This window comes from Peromyscus maniculatus, chromosome 3 (genome assembly GCF_049852395.1).
Source record: "Peromyscus maniculatus bairdii isolate BWxNUB_F1_BW_parent chromosome 3, HU_Pman_BW_mat_3.1, whole genome shotgun sequence".
NCBI classification, from domain to species: Eukaryota; Metazoa; Chordata; class Mammalia; order Rodentia; family Cricetidae; genus Peromyscus; species Peromyscus maniculatus.
This window is the reverse complement of record NC_134854.1, coordinates 169,315,618-169,330,101: the sequence shown is the minus strand read 5'-3', so window position 1 is coordinate 169,330,101 and position 14,484 is coordinate 169,315,618. Positions and strand designations below refer to the sequence as shown.

The following is a 14,484-nucleotide window of genomic DNA, read 5'->3' as shown; positions in this document are numbered from 1 at the left end:
AGCTTAAGACATGTTTACATTGATGTTCTTAGCAAAGTACATATGGCTTCATCCTTAAGATGGTTTCTTGTTGTCTTAGAAACAGTGCTCAGGATAAGAGTCTGTGAGGTAAACATAATGCCTGTGGGAGTCAGGATTGGCCTGGCCCTAAGATGGCATAGATGTCACTTAGGCTGTTGTAAAGTACAAATGACATCTCTCATAAGGATGAGTTTCATAGCCTAGAAGTAAAGCTCAGGGTTTTAAGGGGAAAAGTCTGGGATCAACAAACACCATATTCTGGGGGATATGGGTGGAGCCTGGCCCAACAGGGAGCAAAGGATCACCAGGTTGTAAACTGCATTTGCCTCTAGCATTCCAGGAGAAACAGCTAAATATTTTCTCCCTTTGGAGAGATCAGCTGTATGCGTAACTTTCCCTGAATTTTCCAGTGCTTATCCGTGTTCACAAGGCCTTTTTGCCCTCTATGTATTTTCTTTGATTGAAGCCAATCCCCTTTTCTTATGTGGAAACTATAAGGGATACTAATATAGCAATTAAAAAAATAATTAGAAGATAGAGATGGAATGTCTTTAAAATTTGAGAATATTTAACCCTGAATCCTTGAAAGACTTGAGTAGATGATTTCAGCCTGGGAAGAAGAATCGGGGTCAGTCTAAATGTGATGATGGATTAAAGCTCTTTTCTGTGCTTTCTTGATAATTCTTTGTGCGAGGAGGATGTTTTAGCTGAGCTAGGGAGGCAGGGGAGTTGTGATGTGCTCTTGTTTCATTTTGACTTGGGTGTCTTTGGACTATTTTAGGGTTATAATAAAGTCTTCTCTCACAAACTTTTTTTTTTTAGTTTTCTGAGATACAGGGTCTCTCTGTGTAGCCCTGGCTGTCCTGGAACTCACTATGAGACAAGGCTGGCCTCCAACTCAGAGCTCCACCTGTCTCTGCCTCCTGAGTTCTGGGATTAAAAGTGTGGCCACCACACCTGGCCTCATAATTGTTTAATAAAGGCAGTTGAAGGCAGATTTTTTTGGGGAGGGGGATAAAAGGAAGGAAGGAGATCTCACAAGAGAGAAGAAAGTAGAATATCAGGGAAATGCATTGCTCTACATTCTCTGAAATATTTGGGAAGAAAGCTGCATGTCTTTTCTTATAGAGTTAGTATGAGAGGTCTTCCTCAGCAGGCCTACTTTACACTGGGGCATCGTAACAACAGTAGCCCTGTATTTGGGGTTAGGCTAGCCTTTCTTGTTGTTGTTTGTTTTTGCTCTTTTTTTGTGGAGCCTGCTACCCAGCTCCCAAATAAATCACATGGAGACTTATTCTTACTTATGAATGCCCCGCCTTAGCTTAGCTTAGTTTCTTGTCAGCTTTCCTTAATTTAAATTATTCCGTCTACCTTTGACTCTGGGTTTTTCCCATTCTCTTCTGCAAACCTTACTTTTATTCCATGGCTTGCTGTGTAGCTGGGTGGCTGGCCCCTGATGTCCTCCTTCTTCCCTGGCTAGTTCCTTCTTCACTCCTCCATTTCTTTTCTTCTTTTTCCTCCCAGATTTCTTGTTATAGTTATTCTCTCTGCCTGCCAGCCCCACCTATCCTTTCTCCTACCTTGCCATTGGCCGTTCAGTTCTCTATTAGACCATCAGGTGTTTTACACAGGCACAATAACACAGCTTCACAGAGTTAAACAAATGCAACATAAACAAAAATAACACACCTTAAAATAATATTCTACAACACTTTCCTACTGGGCAGACAGAGCCCAGGCACTGGTCAGTAACATGAAGGCTCCTGGCCTGAGTTTTCTGTGGTTTCTTTATCTATTTGGCTCACTAACAGGGAAGCAAATTCTTTAAACACATTAAAAAAAAAAAAAAAAAAAAACCCAAAACCCAGCAACCCAACAACAAAATTAAAAGATGAATTGCTCTAGCATCTTTAACTGTTCTGGTAATCTTTTGTATATAAATACAGTAATGTGCTCCTTTGGAGGCAAAATTTAAAAAAAAAATTTGAGAAGTGAAACTGCAATCATGATGCCTGGCTAGGGTACAGAAGGCCCAGTCAAACTGCTCTTAAATGTCTAATTAATTCAGTGAGATTGGTTTTGTCTTAAGGAGCATTTATCTGTGTCTAGAAGTACTTGGTTTCTTCAAACATATGCCAGGAGTCACCACTTTCTGCCTAACTCCCTGCCTACTCCTCCTCTGGACCCGGACCCTAGTTCAAGCCCAAATGCCTCACTCACATAAGGCACTTAGAAGAAAGTATGACCTTTCTCAATTTTTTTTTAAATGGAGACAGAGTCCCACTGTGTAGTCTAGGTGGGTCTCAAACTCACAGTAGTCTTCCTGCCTCAGCCTTCTGAGTGATAGGATTCCATGTGTGAGCCACCAAGTCTGGCTTGTAGGTATGACCTTAAGTCTCCCCTCTGTGGGGATATATTGTGTACCCTTATAAAAAACTTGCCTGAGGATCAGAGGACAGAGCTAGCCACTAGATTAGACATAGGGGTTAGGCAGTGGTGGCACACACCTTTAATCCCAGCACTTGAGATCTCATGCCTTTGCTTGGGAAGCACACACACCTTTAATCCCAGGAAGTAATATGGCAGGGCAGAGAAATGTATATAAGGTGTGAGGAAACAGGAACCCACTCTCTTTAGTCTGAAGATTTTACAGAGGTAAGAACTAGTGGCTGGCTGTTCTGCTTCTCTGATCTTTCAGCTTTCACCCTGATATCTGGCTCTGGGTTTTTTATTAAAAGACTAAGATTCGAACAGCATCTCACCACACCCCTCCTTCACTATTTGCCCTTCCGGCTCTTGAACTTAGGTTTTCCAGCTGCACTGTGACGCTGTGAGACAGCAGTGGTGTCCCTTAGGGTTATGTCATTATCTCGTAGCTGGGGACAGGAGAACAGTGGGCATGGAGGCAGCTCCCTGCAGCTCATGGTGTGGCAGGGGCGATAGAACCTGAGTAATAGTCATTGTAGGTATTGAGCCACACACAAGAGGATGGGAATTGAAAAAGAGCTTCGTGTGTGTTCATGAGGTAAAGATTTTTATCTAAGTGCTTATAATTGCAAGTTTGATACACGAAAAGGCAAGTTGTAAAATAACCCAAAATGTATGTGAAATAAATGGGACCTTATTGATATGAAATCTTTCTTTTTAAAGGTAGACAAGAGAAACAGCTAATGGCATGTATATTTCTTAATTTAAAAGATTTACATATAAAAGCCAGAGGTAGGTTGTACATGTTTTTAATCCTTATGCTTTCAGATAGAGATGGGCAGATGAAGATTTCAAGGCTATCTTTGGCTCCATAGCATATTTGAAGCCTGCTTGGGTTACAAAAGACCCTGTGTCAAAACATACCAACCAATCAACCTGACAAAGAGGCTGGGGAAGTAGCCCAGGGTTAGAGTTCCTACCCAGAATGTATGAAACCCTGGGATCTATCCTCCGTGCTATATAAAACTGGGGATAGTGGCAAACACGTGTAATTTCTGTAGGCAGGTGGATCAGGAGTTCAAGGTAATCCTTGGGTAATTTTGAGGCTAGCCTAGGATATGTGAGACCTTGTTGCATCCCACCCTACAAAAGTATATATTTACTTACGGATTTTTTTTTAAAGTTAAATTTTAGGTTGAATCATGAATTGCTGTTTCTTGCTCAAATATTAGCTCTTTTGTACATTTTAACCCTCTGATGCGAAGTGCTGATTTCCATGGGCAGGAGGGTGACTTCTCACTGCCTCTCTGTTTTCTAGTACGCACTGCCCCTTCAGCTGGTGAGCCACCAGACCATGACCACATGGATGGAGATCTTTCGGACCATCATCGATAGAACAGTCCCTCCGGTACGTCAGGGCTCCGAGAAAGCCTGCAAGTGGGTTGGAGTACTTATGCTGATTCACTGTCTGGTTTGCTCTTTGGAAAACAAAAAAACCCACTATCCTATTAACTAATAAAATAATGTAATACATAATTAATAATTTTAAGCAAGAATATTAAAACAGTAACTATGCTTAACTTTACTTAAGCTGGTTAAAACATTTTAAACCTTGCTACATATTTCTCTAGTCTTTTTTTCCTGAATGTATTTTTAGAATTTTACTTATAAAAATAGTACATGTAGCTATATCTTCATTTTTTTTCACCAACAATAAAATATAAATATTACTAATACTTTTCTGGTTATAACTTTTTAAAATTAATTTTTATTTTACATTTACAATTTCTTTTTAGTGACTGTGTGTGTTGTATAGGAGTACACCATGGTGTATGTGTAGAGGTCAGAGGACCCTTGTGGTTCTTTCTTTCCATAATGTGGATCTTGGGGATCAAACTCAGGTCATCAAGGTTGGTAGTAGGCACCTTTATGTACTGAACCATCTTGCTGGCCCTTGACTGTTTTTATACTGTCATTTTAATGTAGTGCTTTATTGCTGGATGTTTGGGTAGTTTTAATATTTAAGCTTTTATCTCTAAGAATGTGGTTTAGTGCTTGGCTGGGGTGGAACTCAGTTTCAGAGTGGTTGCTTCCTGAAAGTGTTGGGCTTTGATAGACCTTGCAAAGCAAAGACAGTGCTCAGGTATGAACTTGAATACAGTGGGTAAGAGTGTTTGCTGCAAGGGCACACTTGGTTGTAAGCCACCTGTTTTACAGGTAAAAGTATCTCAGTGTGATTTGTGGTAGCAACAATAGTGCCTTTTCATCTGTCAAGTTAACTTTTTTGTTTAAAAACTTGAGTTGGGGGCTGGAGAGATGGCTCAGAGGTTAAGAGCACCGACTGTTCTTCCAGAGGTCCTGAGTTCAATTCCCAGCACCCACATGGTGGCTCACAACCATCTGTAATGAGATCTGGTAGCCTCTTCTGTATACATAATAAATAAATAAATCTTTAAAAAAAAAACAAAAAACAAAACTTGAGTTGGCCCAAAAATGTCCACTATTCTTTTTGTGTCCATATCTTTTATTTATTTATGTATTTGGGTGCAAAGGTTGAGCCCAGGGACACTTACGTGCTAATCATACTGACCTCTGTTGTCCTTGTCTTCTCCATTGTCTATATTTGAAACAAATTATTTCAAGTTTTAATGTATCTATATAGGCAATAAACAGTTCAGTGATTTTTGCCAACATCAGAACTCAGAACCTTCTCATCCCCTCAGAGTTCATCAAGTGACTTGGTGCTTATGCTTTGTTTCTACCTACTTGCTTCCCTTGAAGATCAGTGTGAATACCAGCACAGCCAGGAAAGATTTGCTTAACTTACTTAGTTCTTAGCTAGCTACCTGTAAAGTAGAGTGTATGTTCACATGGCAGTCTCACTTCAAATAGCTATGACTTAATCTATACCAAAATTTATGCTGTTTTTGTAAACCAACTTAGGAAAAAAAAAATCTGATTTGGGTGTTTTTCCCCTCTTAGGAAACTCTTCAAATTGATGAGGATGACCGGCCAGAGCTGGTGTGGTGGAAGTGTAAGAAGTGGGCTCTGCACATCGTCGCTCGTCTCTTTGAGCGGTATTACTCCACTTGCTATAGTAACGATGTTGCAGTGGGTGTCTTGGCATTGGGTGTGCTGGAGTTGAGTGGCTCCCTGGTGTTGTACAGAATAAAGCTTCATAGAGTAGCTGGGCATAGTGACGTATGCTTCTGTTTAAGCTTAGGGAAGTGGAGGGAGGAGGATCACGGGTTCAAACCCATTCTCAGCTACATAGTGAGTGTGAGGCCAGCCTGAGCTATAGGAGACCCTATCTCATACAGCCGAAAACCAAACCAAACCAGGCCAAAAAACCACAGAGGGCAGGCTTGTGCCCACTGCCCTAGAAATCATAACAACGTGGGTAGCCTTCTCTGGCTCTTTTCTACTCTGTGCAAAACATGTAAAGCTTCTCATTTTTTTCCCATTGGAAATACCCATAAATTATGTAAGAAGGAACACATGGATACTTGGCTCCATAAGAAAGTCAAATTTACTTTTAAAAGCGTTTATTGTAAAGCATGCCAGGTATAACATTTTTATTCCTTTTAGGACTTAATTGGTTTAGAAGTTAGAAGTTTCTGTCCAAATGTTAGCTGTGCTGTAGAGTCTTTGAGTTCCTCCTGATTCATATTGTGTCTTGTGGAAAAAGAGAACGTGTTAGTTTTCTGGCCCAGTAGAACATACCTTCTAATATCTGTCTTTAAACTAGCAAGGATGCTTTGTTTTTAAACTTCACAGTAATTAGAGTTTCTTCTTTGAATTTTAAGGTATGGAAGCCCAGGAAATGTCACAAAAGAATACTTCGAATTTTCTGAATTTTTTTTGAAAACCTATGCAGTGGGAATTCAGCAGGTATTAAACTTATGCTTTTAAAATAGAAGAGTAGTTATTACTGAGTGCTATTTCTATCTGTTTTAAAGTAGATTGCTTATATGGTACTTCACTGCACACTTAAAGAGGATGAAATAGCAGCTGTGGGAGTCTGGTCCAAGGGCAGCTGGCTTGAGAATCCAGTGTCCGCCATCTGCTTCCACCAGAAATGCCTTCATGACTGCTAGACGTGGAAGGGCCTCAAATGATGACGCAGACCTCGCTGTCTTCCTATAGGTTTCTTATTTCTTTGAGTTTTCCCTTGTTTGTTTGAAGATTTATACACTATGAATAAATCTATTTCAAGACTAGTCTAGCTTAGATATTAAAGAGGACTTTCAGGTAAGAACATGCAAGTTGGAGTATCCATTCTACATAAGGAAAATGTGGAATCCATGAGACTTTATTAATATTTAAAAACTTTAAAAATTGCAAAGAACAATGGACTCTGATTGGTCCGTCAAATATTGCCAACTGAATCATGATATGTTTGCTACTTTTTTTTTTTTTTTTGAAGTGAGAGTTAGTAATTAATAACTAGCTGTGTCAGGGCCTTCGTAGGAAAGCCAGGACTGTTTAATCAGACGTAATTCAAGGCTTCAATGATACAGAAGGTGTTTATAGATTTTTCATAAATCCCTCAGTAATGTGAAATTAAATACTTAAGTAAGGTAAAAGGGTTTCTGAAAAGTACTCTGATATGGTACCCATGAGATACTCTATAGGGGAAATTAGTAAATAATAAGTGAAATTATCTGTCCAGATATTCAGAGCAGACACCAGCCTAATCTAGAAACGGATCGGTTGTATCTTTGGCTCTGTTTTGCTGCTGTTAAACTCCAAGAAGTGTCTTAATGCTGATGTCTCTTGAGTTGTGTTTAGAATTTTCTAGTGTTGTTAAAGCATGCATGTATATATACATGCATAAACTTGTATTAAAAAGTAAATGCCATGTCCATGTGTCTGTGCCAGAAATGTTACCTAAAGACTTATAATCTTGATATTTAAAATTAGTTTCCTTGCCAAAACTGTCATCTGCTGCTGTCTGGAATCTTCCCTATTGCTGCTGTGAGGACCAGCCTGCAGCAGCTCAGGGATTGAGAGGGATCCAACAGGGTCAGCAGACTATTGTATCTGAGGGAGTAAACTTAATTCTCTGGGACTGGCAAGGTGGGCAGAACTTAACTCTCTGGGACCAGCGAAAAAGAGCAACACACACACACACACACACACACACACACACCTTCGGCATGTCAGGATCTCACCTGGGGTGCTGATGAATGGCAAGCCTTTATTAAATCAGAGAAACTGAAGAGGAGATGCAGAGTAGGCGAACTACTGGACAAACAGACACACAAAGACTGTTCTGAGGACCAAAGCTTAGTTCTTCATTTTATTGTTCTTACTGTCATTTCTCTACTCTATTCCCTTTTTGTTCTGTTTTTCTACCTTGATGATGTTTTCCTTCTACATCTTTTCTGGTGTTTTCCTTCTCTTGTGTCTTTTTTTCCTTACAGATTATATACCCTAGTAGAATCTTTCAAGCAATATAAAAATTGCAATGTGGTTACATACTCTTTTTCAAGTGAATGATTACAGTGAATACAAGTTAAAAACAGTATGTTTTTCATCTCCCTTACATGATTAAACATTTCATATTACAGGTGAAAAACAAGTTGTCCCAAGAACCCATATACATTCATGTCCAAGTAACTTGTTATAGATTAACAGAGTGTCAGCAAGCAAGGTATTTTTATCAGCCAGTTCTTTTGTGGGCAGGCTGCATTTTGTGGTTTCAAAGAAAGGACCAAATATTTTATTATTTGTCTCAAAAGGTGATCTTATAAAAAATCTTAAAGAAATCATAAACCTAAACTTTTATATATGATAAACAATCAGTCAGCTCTACTTTAAATCCTCAGGGTGCATACCCACTCATTAATAGTTTTTATATCAGGAAGCTGAGGGCAGAAATGTGTACAGGGAATTAATCATCACGCTTGATCACCAGCCCATCCTAGCAAGAAAGGTCTGTCAGCCAGCAATAGCCAGACCATCATTGTTCCTGTTCCCTGACCTCAATGAGTGCCTTGCTCAGCTATTAAAAGTGTCTTTAAATTGTTTTCCAAGATTTTTTTTAACTTCAAAACCATTAGCAAAAACATCTTAATCTAAACTTGTTATATTTAAAGCTTTGTTTTAGCTATGATGCATACTGAAACCTGTGACCACACCTCCCAACATTGAGATTGAAAAGAACTTGAGCTAGCTGGGCTTCTGGGACTCAATTGTTTTTCTTAATCATTAACCTAAGCCACAGTCTATATGACTCCTCAAGGAAAACTAGCTGTGTGACATTTACTTGCTTTAATTTTCTATCCTCAGCAGGCCCTACTTTATCGGGGCAGGGGAAATACCGTATCTTGCGTTTACCTATATTAGGTTTCTCACTAAACTAACCTCTATCATAATCCCTTACTATATTTATTAAAGACCCTCAATCATTAAAATCTTATTTAAACTAACACTATTGTATAAATCATTGCTTCGGTTAAGCAGTACAGCTTAGGAGGAAATCATTTTCATAGTAGTCCACAGGAAAAATGCCCAGGAGAGAGCCCAGCAGTGGTGACATATGGTGATATTGTGTTCCCCAATATATTGTGCACCCTAATGAGCTTATCTGGGGTCAGAGAACAGAACAGCCACTAGATAGACATAGAGGCCAGAAAATGGTGACACACACACCTTTAATCCTAACATTCCAGAGATTCAGATCTCTGTGAGTTCAAAGCCACACTGGAAACAGCCAGGCATGGTGACTAATGCCTTTAATCCCAGGAAGTGATGGCAGGAAGCAGAAAGGTATATAAGGTGTGAGGACCAGGAACTGGAGTCTTTTTAAGCTTATAGGCTTTTAGCAGCAGTTCAGCTGAGATCCATTAGGATGAGGACTCAGAGGCTTCCAGTTTGAGGAAACAGGATTGGCTGAGAAGTTGGTGAGGTCAGGTTAGCTGTGGCTTGTTCTGCTTCTCTGATCTTCCAGAATTCACCCCAATAACTGGCACCAAGTTTTTTTTTTTTTTTTTTTTATTAATAAGACCTTTTAAGATTCGTGTTACAGTGGCATACACCTTTAATCCCAGCACGGGGGAGGCAGAGGCAGGCGGATCTCTGTGAGTTCGAGGCCAGCCTGGTCTACAAAGCGAGTTCTAGGACAGGCTCCAAAGCTACATAGAGACACCCTGTCTTGAGAAACAAAAAATAAATAAAAATAAAAAACAAAACAACCCAAAAAACAAAACACAATGCCCAGGAGAACAGGATATTCCCATGAGATAACCCCACTGCGTTAAGGGCAGTGGGGATCTCCCCACACCCACGCACACCGTGCCAGACACCAGAGGAAGACGACAGCGGCAAACACGCAGAGACACAGCAGTGGAGGAGACATCGGGGCCGAGGCTCTCGGGGTCTTGCCCATGAAGACTCACCCATCAGTGCCTTGCTTCCTGGTGGGCTGATGCCCTGGAGTCGGTTGCCACCTGCTGCTCCTCTGACATGGCCACCACACTTGTTTGAACCCCAGCCATGTTAGGACAGTCTTGCTCAATATCATCCTCTCAGCTGCCATTGCAGGAGTTTCTAGATGGTAATTGGACTTCAGATCAATTTTATTAACCTAGATTTTAGATAAGTTGTATAAAATTCATATTCTGATTTATAAATTTTATACATGTTCTGAAAGATTTAGCAACTCACTTAAGCTTGACACAATGAAGTGATGGGGACCAGGAAATGGGAGGCAGGAGTCTCGTGCTCTCTCTGAAGGCCCCTGAGCCAGTCACAGCTGTTCTCCAGGGTTCTTTCTTATAAGCAGGATTGCAACTGGCCCATAAGAAAAGTCAGCTGTGTGTTACGTTACAGAGATTGTCGGGGGCCTGAGATTATAAAATACAAATACCCTACATTTTCTTCTAGGAACTCCATGCTTTAGGATTTTTAACTGTTAAAGTATTTGCCTATCTGGAGCTCATTTTGGTGTGGAGGTTAGTTAGGGATCTAGTTTAATTATTTCAAAGAATAATTGGTAATATCAGCACTATTTTTAGAATAATGTTTATCTTCTGATTAAGGTCTAAGCTTTGGTGCTGCTGGTTCTATGTGAACATGTGCTGCTGTGTGATTATATAGAAGTTTTGAAATGTTTATTTACTCCACCAGATCTGTAATTTTATTGAAAATAGGAGAAGCTAGTTGTCTTAATCAAAGTTCTATTGTTGTGAAGAGACACCATGACCATGGCAACTCTTATAAAGGAAAACATTTAATTGGGCTGGTTTACAGTTCAGAGGTTTAGTCCATTATCATCATGGCAGGAAGCGACAAGGTGCTGGAGAGGGAGCTGAGGGTTCTGCATCTGGATTGACAGGCAGTGGGAAGAGAGCAACACTGGGCCTGGCTTGAGCATCTGAGACCTCAAAGCCCATCCCAGTGACCAATTCCTCCATCAAGGCCACACCTACTCCATCAAGGCCACACCTACTCCAGCAAGGCCACACCTCCTAATAGTGCCACACCTATGAACCTATAGGGTGCGGTTTTCATTCATAGCAGCACACTAGCCATGGACTAGGGCATAGACTTATTCTGAGTAGCATATAGGTTAGAAGAACAAATGCCTAAAATTCAGTGACATATCTCTTAGCTCAGTGTAACACACAAACCTATCTAAAAAGTAAAATGCACCGGGCGGTGGTGGCGGTGCACGCCTTTAATCCCAGCACTCGGGATGCAGAAGCAGTCGGATCTTTGTGAGTTCGAGGCCAGCCTGGTCTATAGAGCGAGATCCAGGAAAGGTGCAAAGCTACACAGAGAAACCCTGTCTCGAAAAACCAACAAGCCAACCAAACAAAAAGTAAAATGCCTGCATGAGCTTTTTCCCACAATATCTCCCCCAAATCTGCTTGTGTAGATCACTGACTATAGTATTTTATGTCATGCCTCAAACTCCTTTGCTTTTTAACGTAGTAATTGTTAACATGTTCATCCCTCCCAATCCCCACCTATTTTCCTGTAGGTACTACTAAAAATTTTAGACCAGTACAGACAGAAAGAATATGTAGCTCCCCGTGTTCTTCAGCAAGCATTCAACTATCTCAACCAAGGGGTTGTTCATGCTGTGACCTGGAAGCAGATGAAGCCACATATACAGGTTAGTGTTGGGGTGGCTCTCTAAACCATTGTCGGCTAAGTTGGGTTTTCTAGAGAAACTAGGTGTTGTTTGATATTTTATATTTATGTTTTATACTTAATCTCTGTTTCCACTAACAATAATTTCTAACAAGTGCAATCTTATATTATGAAGGGCTTCCAACGTTTAAGCATTTGAGAAGAGAGAGATCTTCAGGATTGTGAGTTGGGAGGCTTGGAGTCAGGTGTCATTCAGTTGTTGATTTAGCCTTGGAGGCTGTTCTGTTAAGGCAGATCATGTTTTTTTGACCCTTGTGTAAAAACATTTTGAAAGCTGCTAGCAGGCCTTTACAAAGAGAGTGTTATTTTGCAGAAGATGCAGTCTGATAAATGACTTTCCTTTTGTGGATATACACCAAAAGGACAGCCAGCCTTCCTTCCTTCCTTCCTTCCTTCCTTCCTTCCTTCCTTCCTTCCTTCCTTCCTTCCTTCCTTCCTTCCTTCCTTCCCTCCCTCCCTCCCTCCCTCCCTCCCTCCCTTCCTTCCTTCCTTCCTTCCTTCCTTCCTTCCTTGGATTCAGTTCTTTAGCAGAAGTTGAAGTTTTGTTTTATTAAAAACAGCTTTATTTATTTTTATTTTTTATTAAAAAGTTTTATTAAAACTGCTTTATTAACACTAACCCTGTTTTTAATACCAACTGGTTTTTTTTTTAAAGACAGAATTCAGCATTGTTATTTGTCATAATTAAAGAACAAATCAGAATGGAAAATGATGGACTAATAATATATACATTTTATTTGCACATAAATATCTGGGTAATTTAAAGTATTAAGAACTGACTCTCTGCTTCCAATAAACTGTGAGTTCTCAGTGTAAAACATCTTTTTTCATTTTGAGACAAGGTCTCTCTGTGTAGCAGCCCTGGTTGTCCTGGAATTCACTATGTAGACCAGGCTGGCTTTGAACTCACAGAGCTCCACCTGCCTCTGCCACCTGAGTGCTGGGATTAATTCATGTGCCACCACACCAGGTTTAAATTTTTTTTTGTCATCTTTTGAGATAACAGCCCAGACTGACATTGAACTTCCTGTGTGGTGGGGATGACCCTGAGCTTCTGATCCTCTTGTCCCTACCTCCTAGGCTGAGGTTGCAGGCACGCACCACCGCACCTCCCATGTCTGGTTTATGGGGTGATGGGGACTGAACTAAGGCTTTTAAGAACCTCATGCATGGTAGGCAAGTGCTCTGTCAACTAAGCTACATTCCCAGCCTGTTGTTCTTAAATTCTGTAAGTTGGTATGTGACAAGAAAATCAGTTGCTTTACTGTTCATGGTATCTAGGATGGAGTTTAGGTAGGTAACAATATCTTGCTATATAGTCTGGCCTTGAACTCAACCATTTTTCTTCTACTTTCTGAATACTAGGATTACATTTACTACCAACCCAGCTTTGGTTAGCATTATCTGAACACAAGTCTTACATATGTAAGACTTTTTAAAAAATAATTTATTTGACTATATTTTATATGCATTAGTGTGAGGGTGTCAGATCATGTGGAACTGGAGTTACAGACAGTTGTAATCTTCCATGTAGGTGCTGGGAATTGAACCTGGGTCCCCTGGAAGAGTAGTCAGTGCTCTTAATCATTGAGCCATCTCTCCAGCTCCATGTAGTATATTTTAAATTTGTCAATTGTGGACTCTGTAACTATTTGCCTACTTACTATGATCAAATAGTGGTAATTTTTTACAATTAGTAAAGATACTGTTTTCATTTTGTTTATACCTGTAAATGTAAGGGTGACATGAAATACAAAATAACATCTTTTCCTTTGGCATTATTTTTATATGGCTTTCACATAGAAAGTTTCAGGAAAATATTAACCTTTAGGCTGAATTTCAACTAAGTGATAAGAAATAGTTCTCTCTCTCTTTTTTTTTAAAGATTTACTTATTTTTATTTTATATGTATTGGTGTTTTGCTGCATATTTGTCTGTGAACTGTGTGCATGCTTGGTGTCCAAAGAGGCCAGAAAGTCTTTGGCTCCTCTAAAACTGGAGTTACAGATGATTATGAACCTCCATGTGGGTGTTGGGAATAGAACCCAGGTCCTCTGGAAGATAGTGAACCACCCCTCTAGCCCTCGTCCTGTTTCTGTGTGAGTAGTTATTGAACACACAGGGGCCTACTTGAGCTTAACTGCTGTTCACAGGCTGCTTAGGGAACTTCCTCTCTGAAACACACAGCTGTGGAGTAGAGTACTAGTGTTTTGGAAATGGAAGCAGAAAAGACACAAATATTGTTGATGTATTGATGATTAGGACCAGCATGGACACATGAAGCATTTTAAAAATGAGAACTATAATAGTAAATATAACCCTGGTGGCATTTTCCGTACAAGAAATCAAGGTGTGTTTAATGTTGATCTGTTAGTGAAGTTCTGTTGTTCCTGTCCTTTCTTCAAGGAGCATCGCTTGCACTGGTCTTTTCTGCTTCTTGCCTCCAGCTTCTAAGTGTTCCATTTGTCTGAGCTTCAGCTATTGCTGTCCTCTCTGAATGTGAATGCAGGCTGAGAAGGATTACTGTAACTGGAAAAACTAATGTGACCGACCAGTGTTGTTGGAATGGCCTGTACCCAATTATTTTGTTTGTTTCTCATCTTAGAGCATCTCTGAAGATGTAATTTTTTCTGTGATGTGTTATAAAGACGAGGATGAAGAGCTGTGGCAAGAAGACCCGTATGAGTACATAAGGATGAAATTTGGTAATTGAGATGAGTCTTCCCTCTGCAGTTCCTAGATATATAAATGCAACTGAATTTATATTTCTAAGCAGTTCTGCTCTGTATGATGAACTCTGAAATTTAGAAAAGTTTGATGTTATTTTTCAACAAGGAGCTTGATGCTTTGGGTACAGGAGACAAAAGAAGCCTT

At 40.0% G+C, this 14,484-nt stretch overlaps 1 protein-coding gene across 3 annotated transcripts in view; it reads left to right on the top strand.

The window, feature by feature from the left end:
- Ipo8 (importin 8) overlaps window positions 1–14,484 on the top strand; it is a 66,704-nt gene that overhangs the window by 16,199 nt on the left and 36,021 nt on the right. For all 3 annotated transcript variants that reach the window (XM_006986670.4, XM_006986671.4, XM_006986672.4), the window contains exons 6-10: window positions 3,767–3,856; window positions 5,431–5,525; window positions 6,255–6,339; window positions 11,438–11,572; window positions 14,216–14,315. In XM_006986670.4, the coding sequence (XP_006986732.1) occupies window positions 3,767–3,856; window positions 5,431–5,525; window positions 6,255–6,339; window positions 11,438–11,572; window positions 14,216–14,315 (505 nt within the window). The remainder of the gene's footprint in view (window positions 1–3,766; window positions 3,857–5,430; window positions 5,526–6,254; window positions 6,340–11,437; window positions 11,573–14,215; window positions 14,316–14,484) is intronic.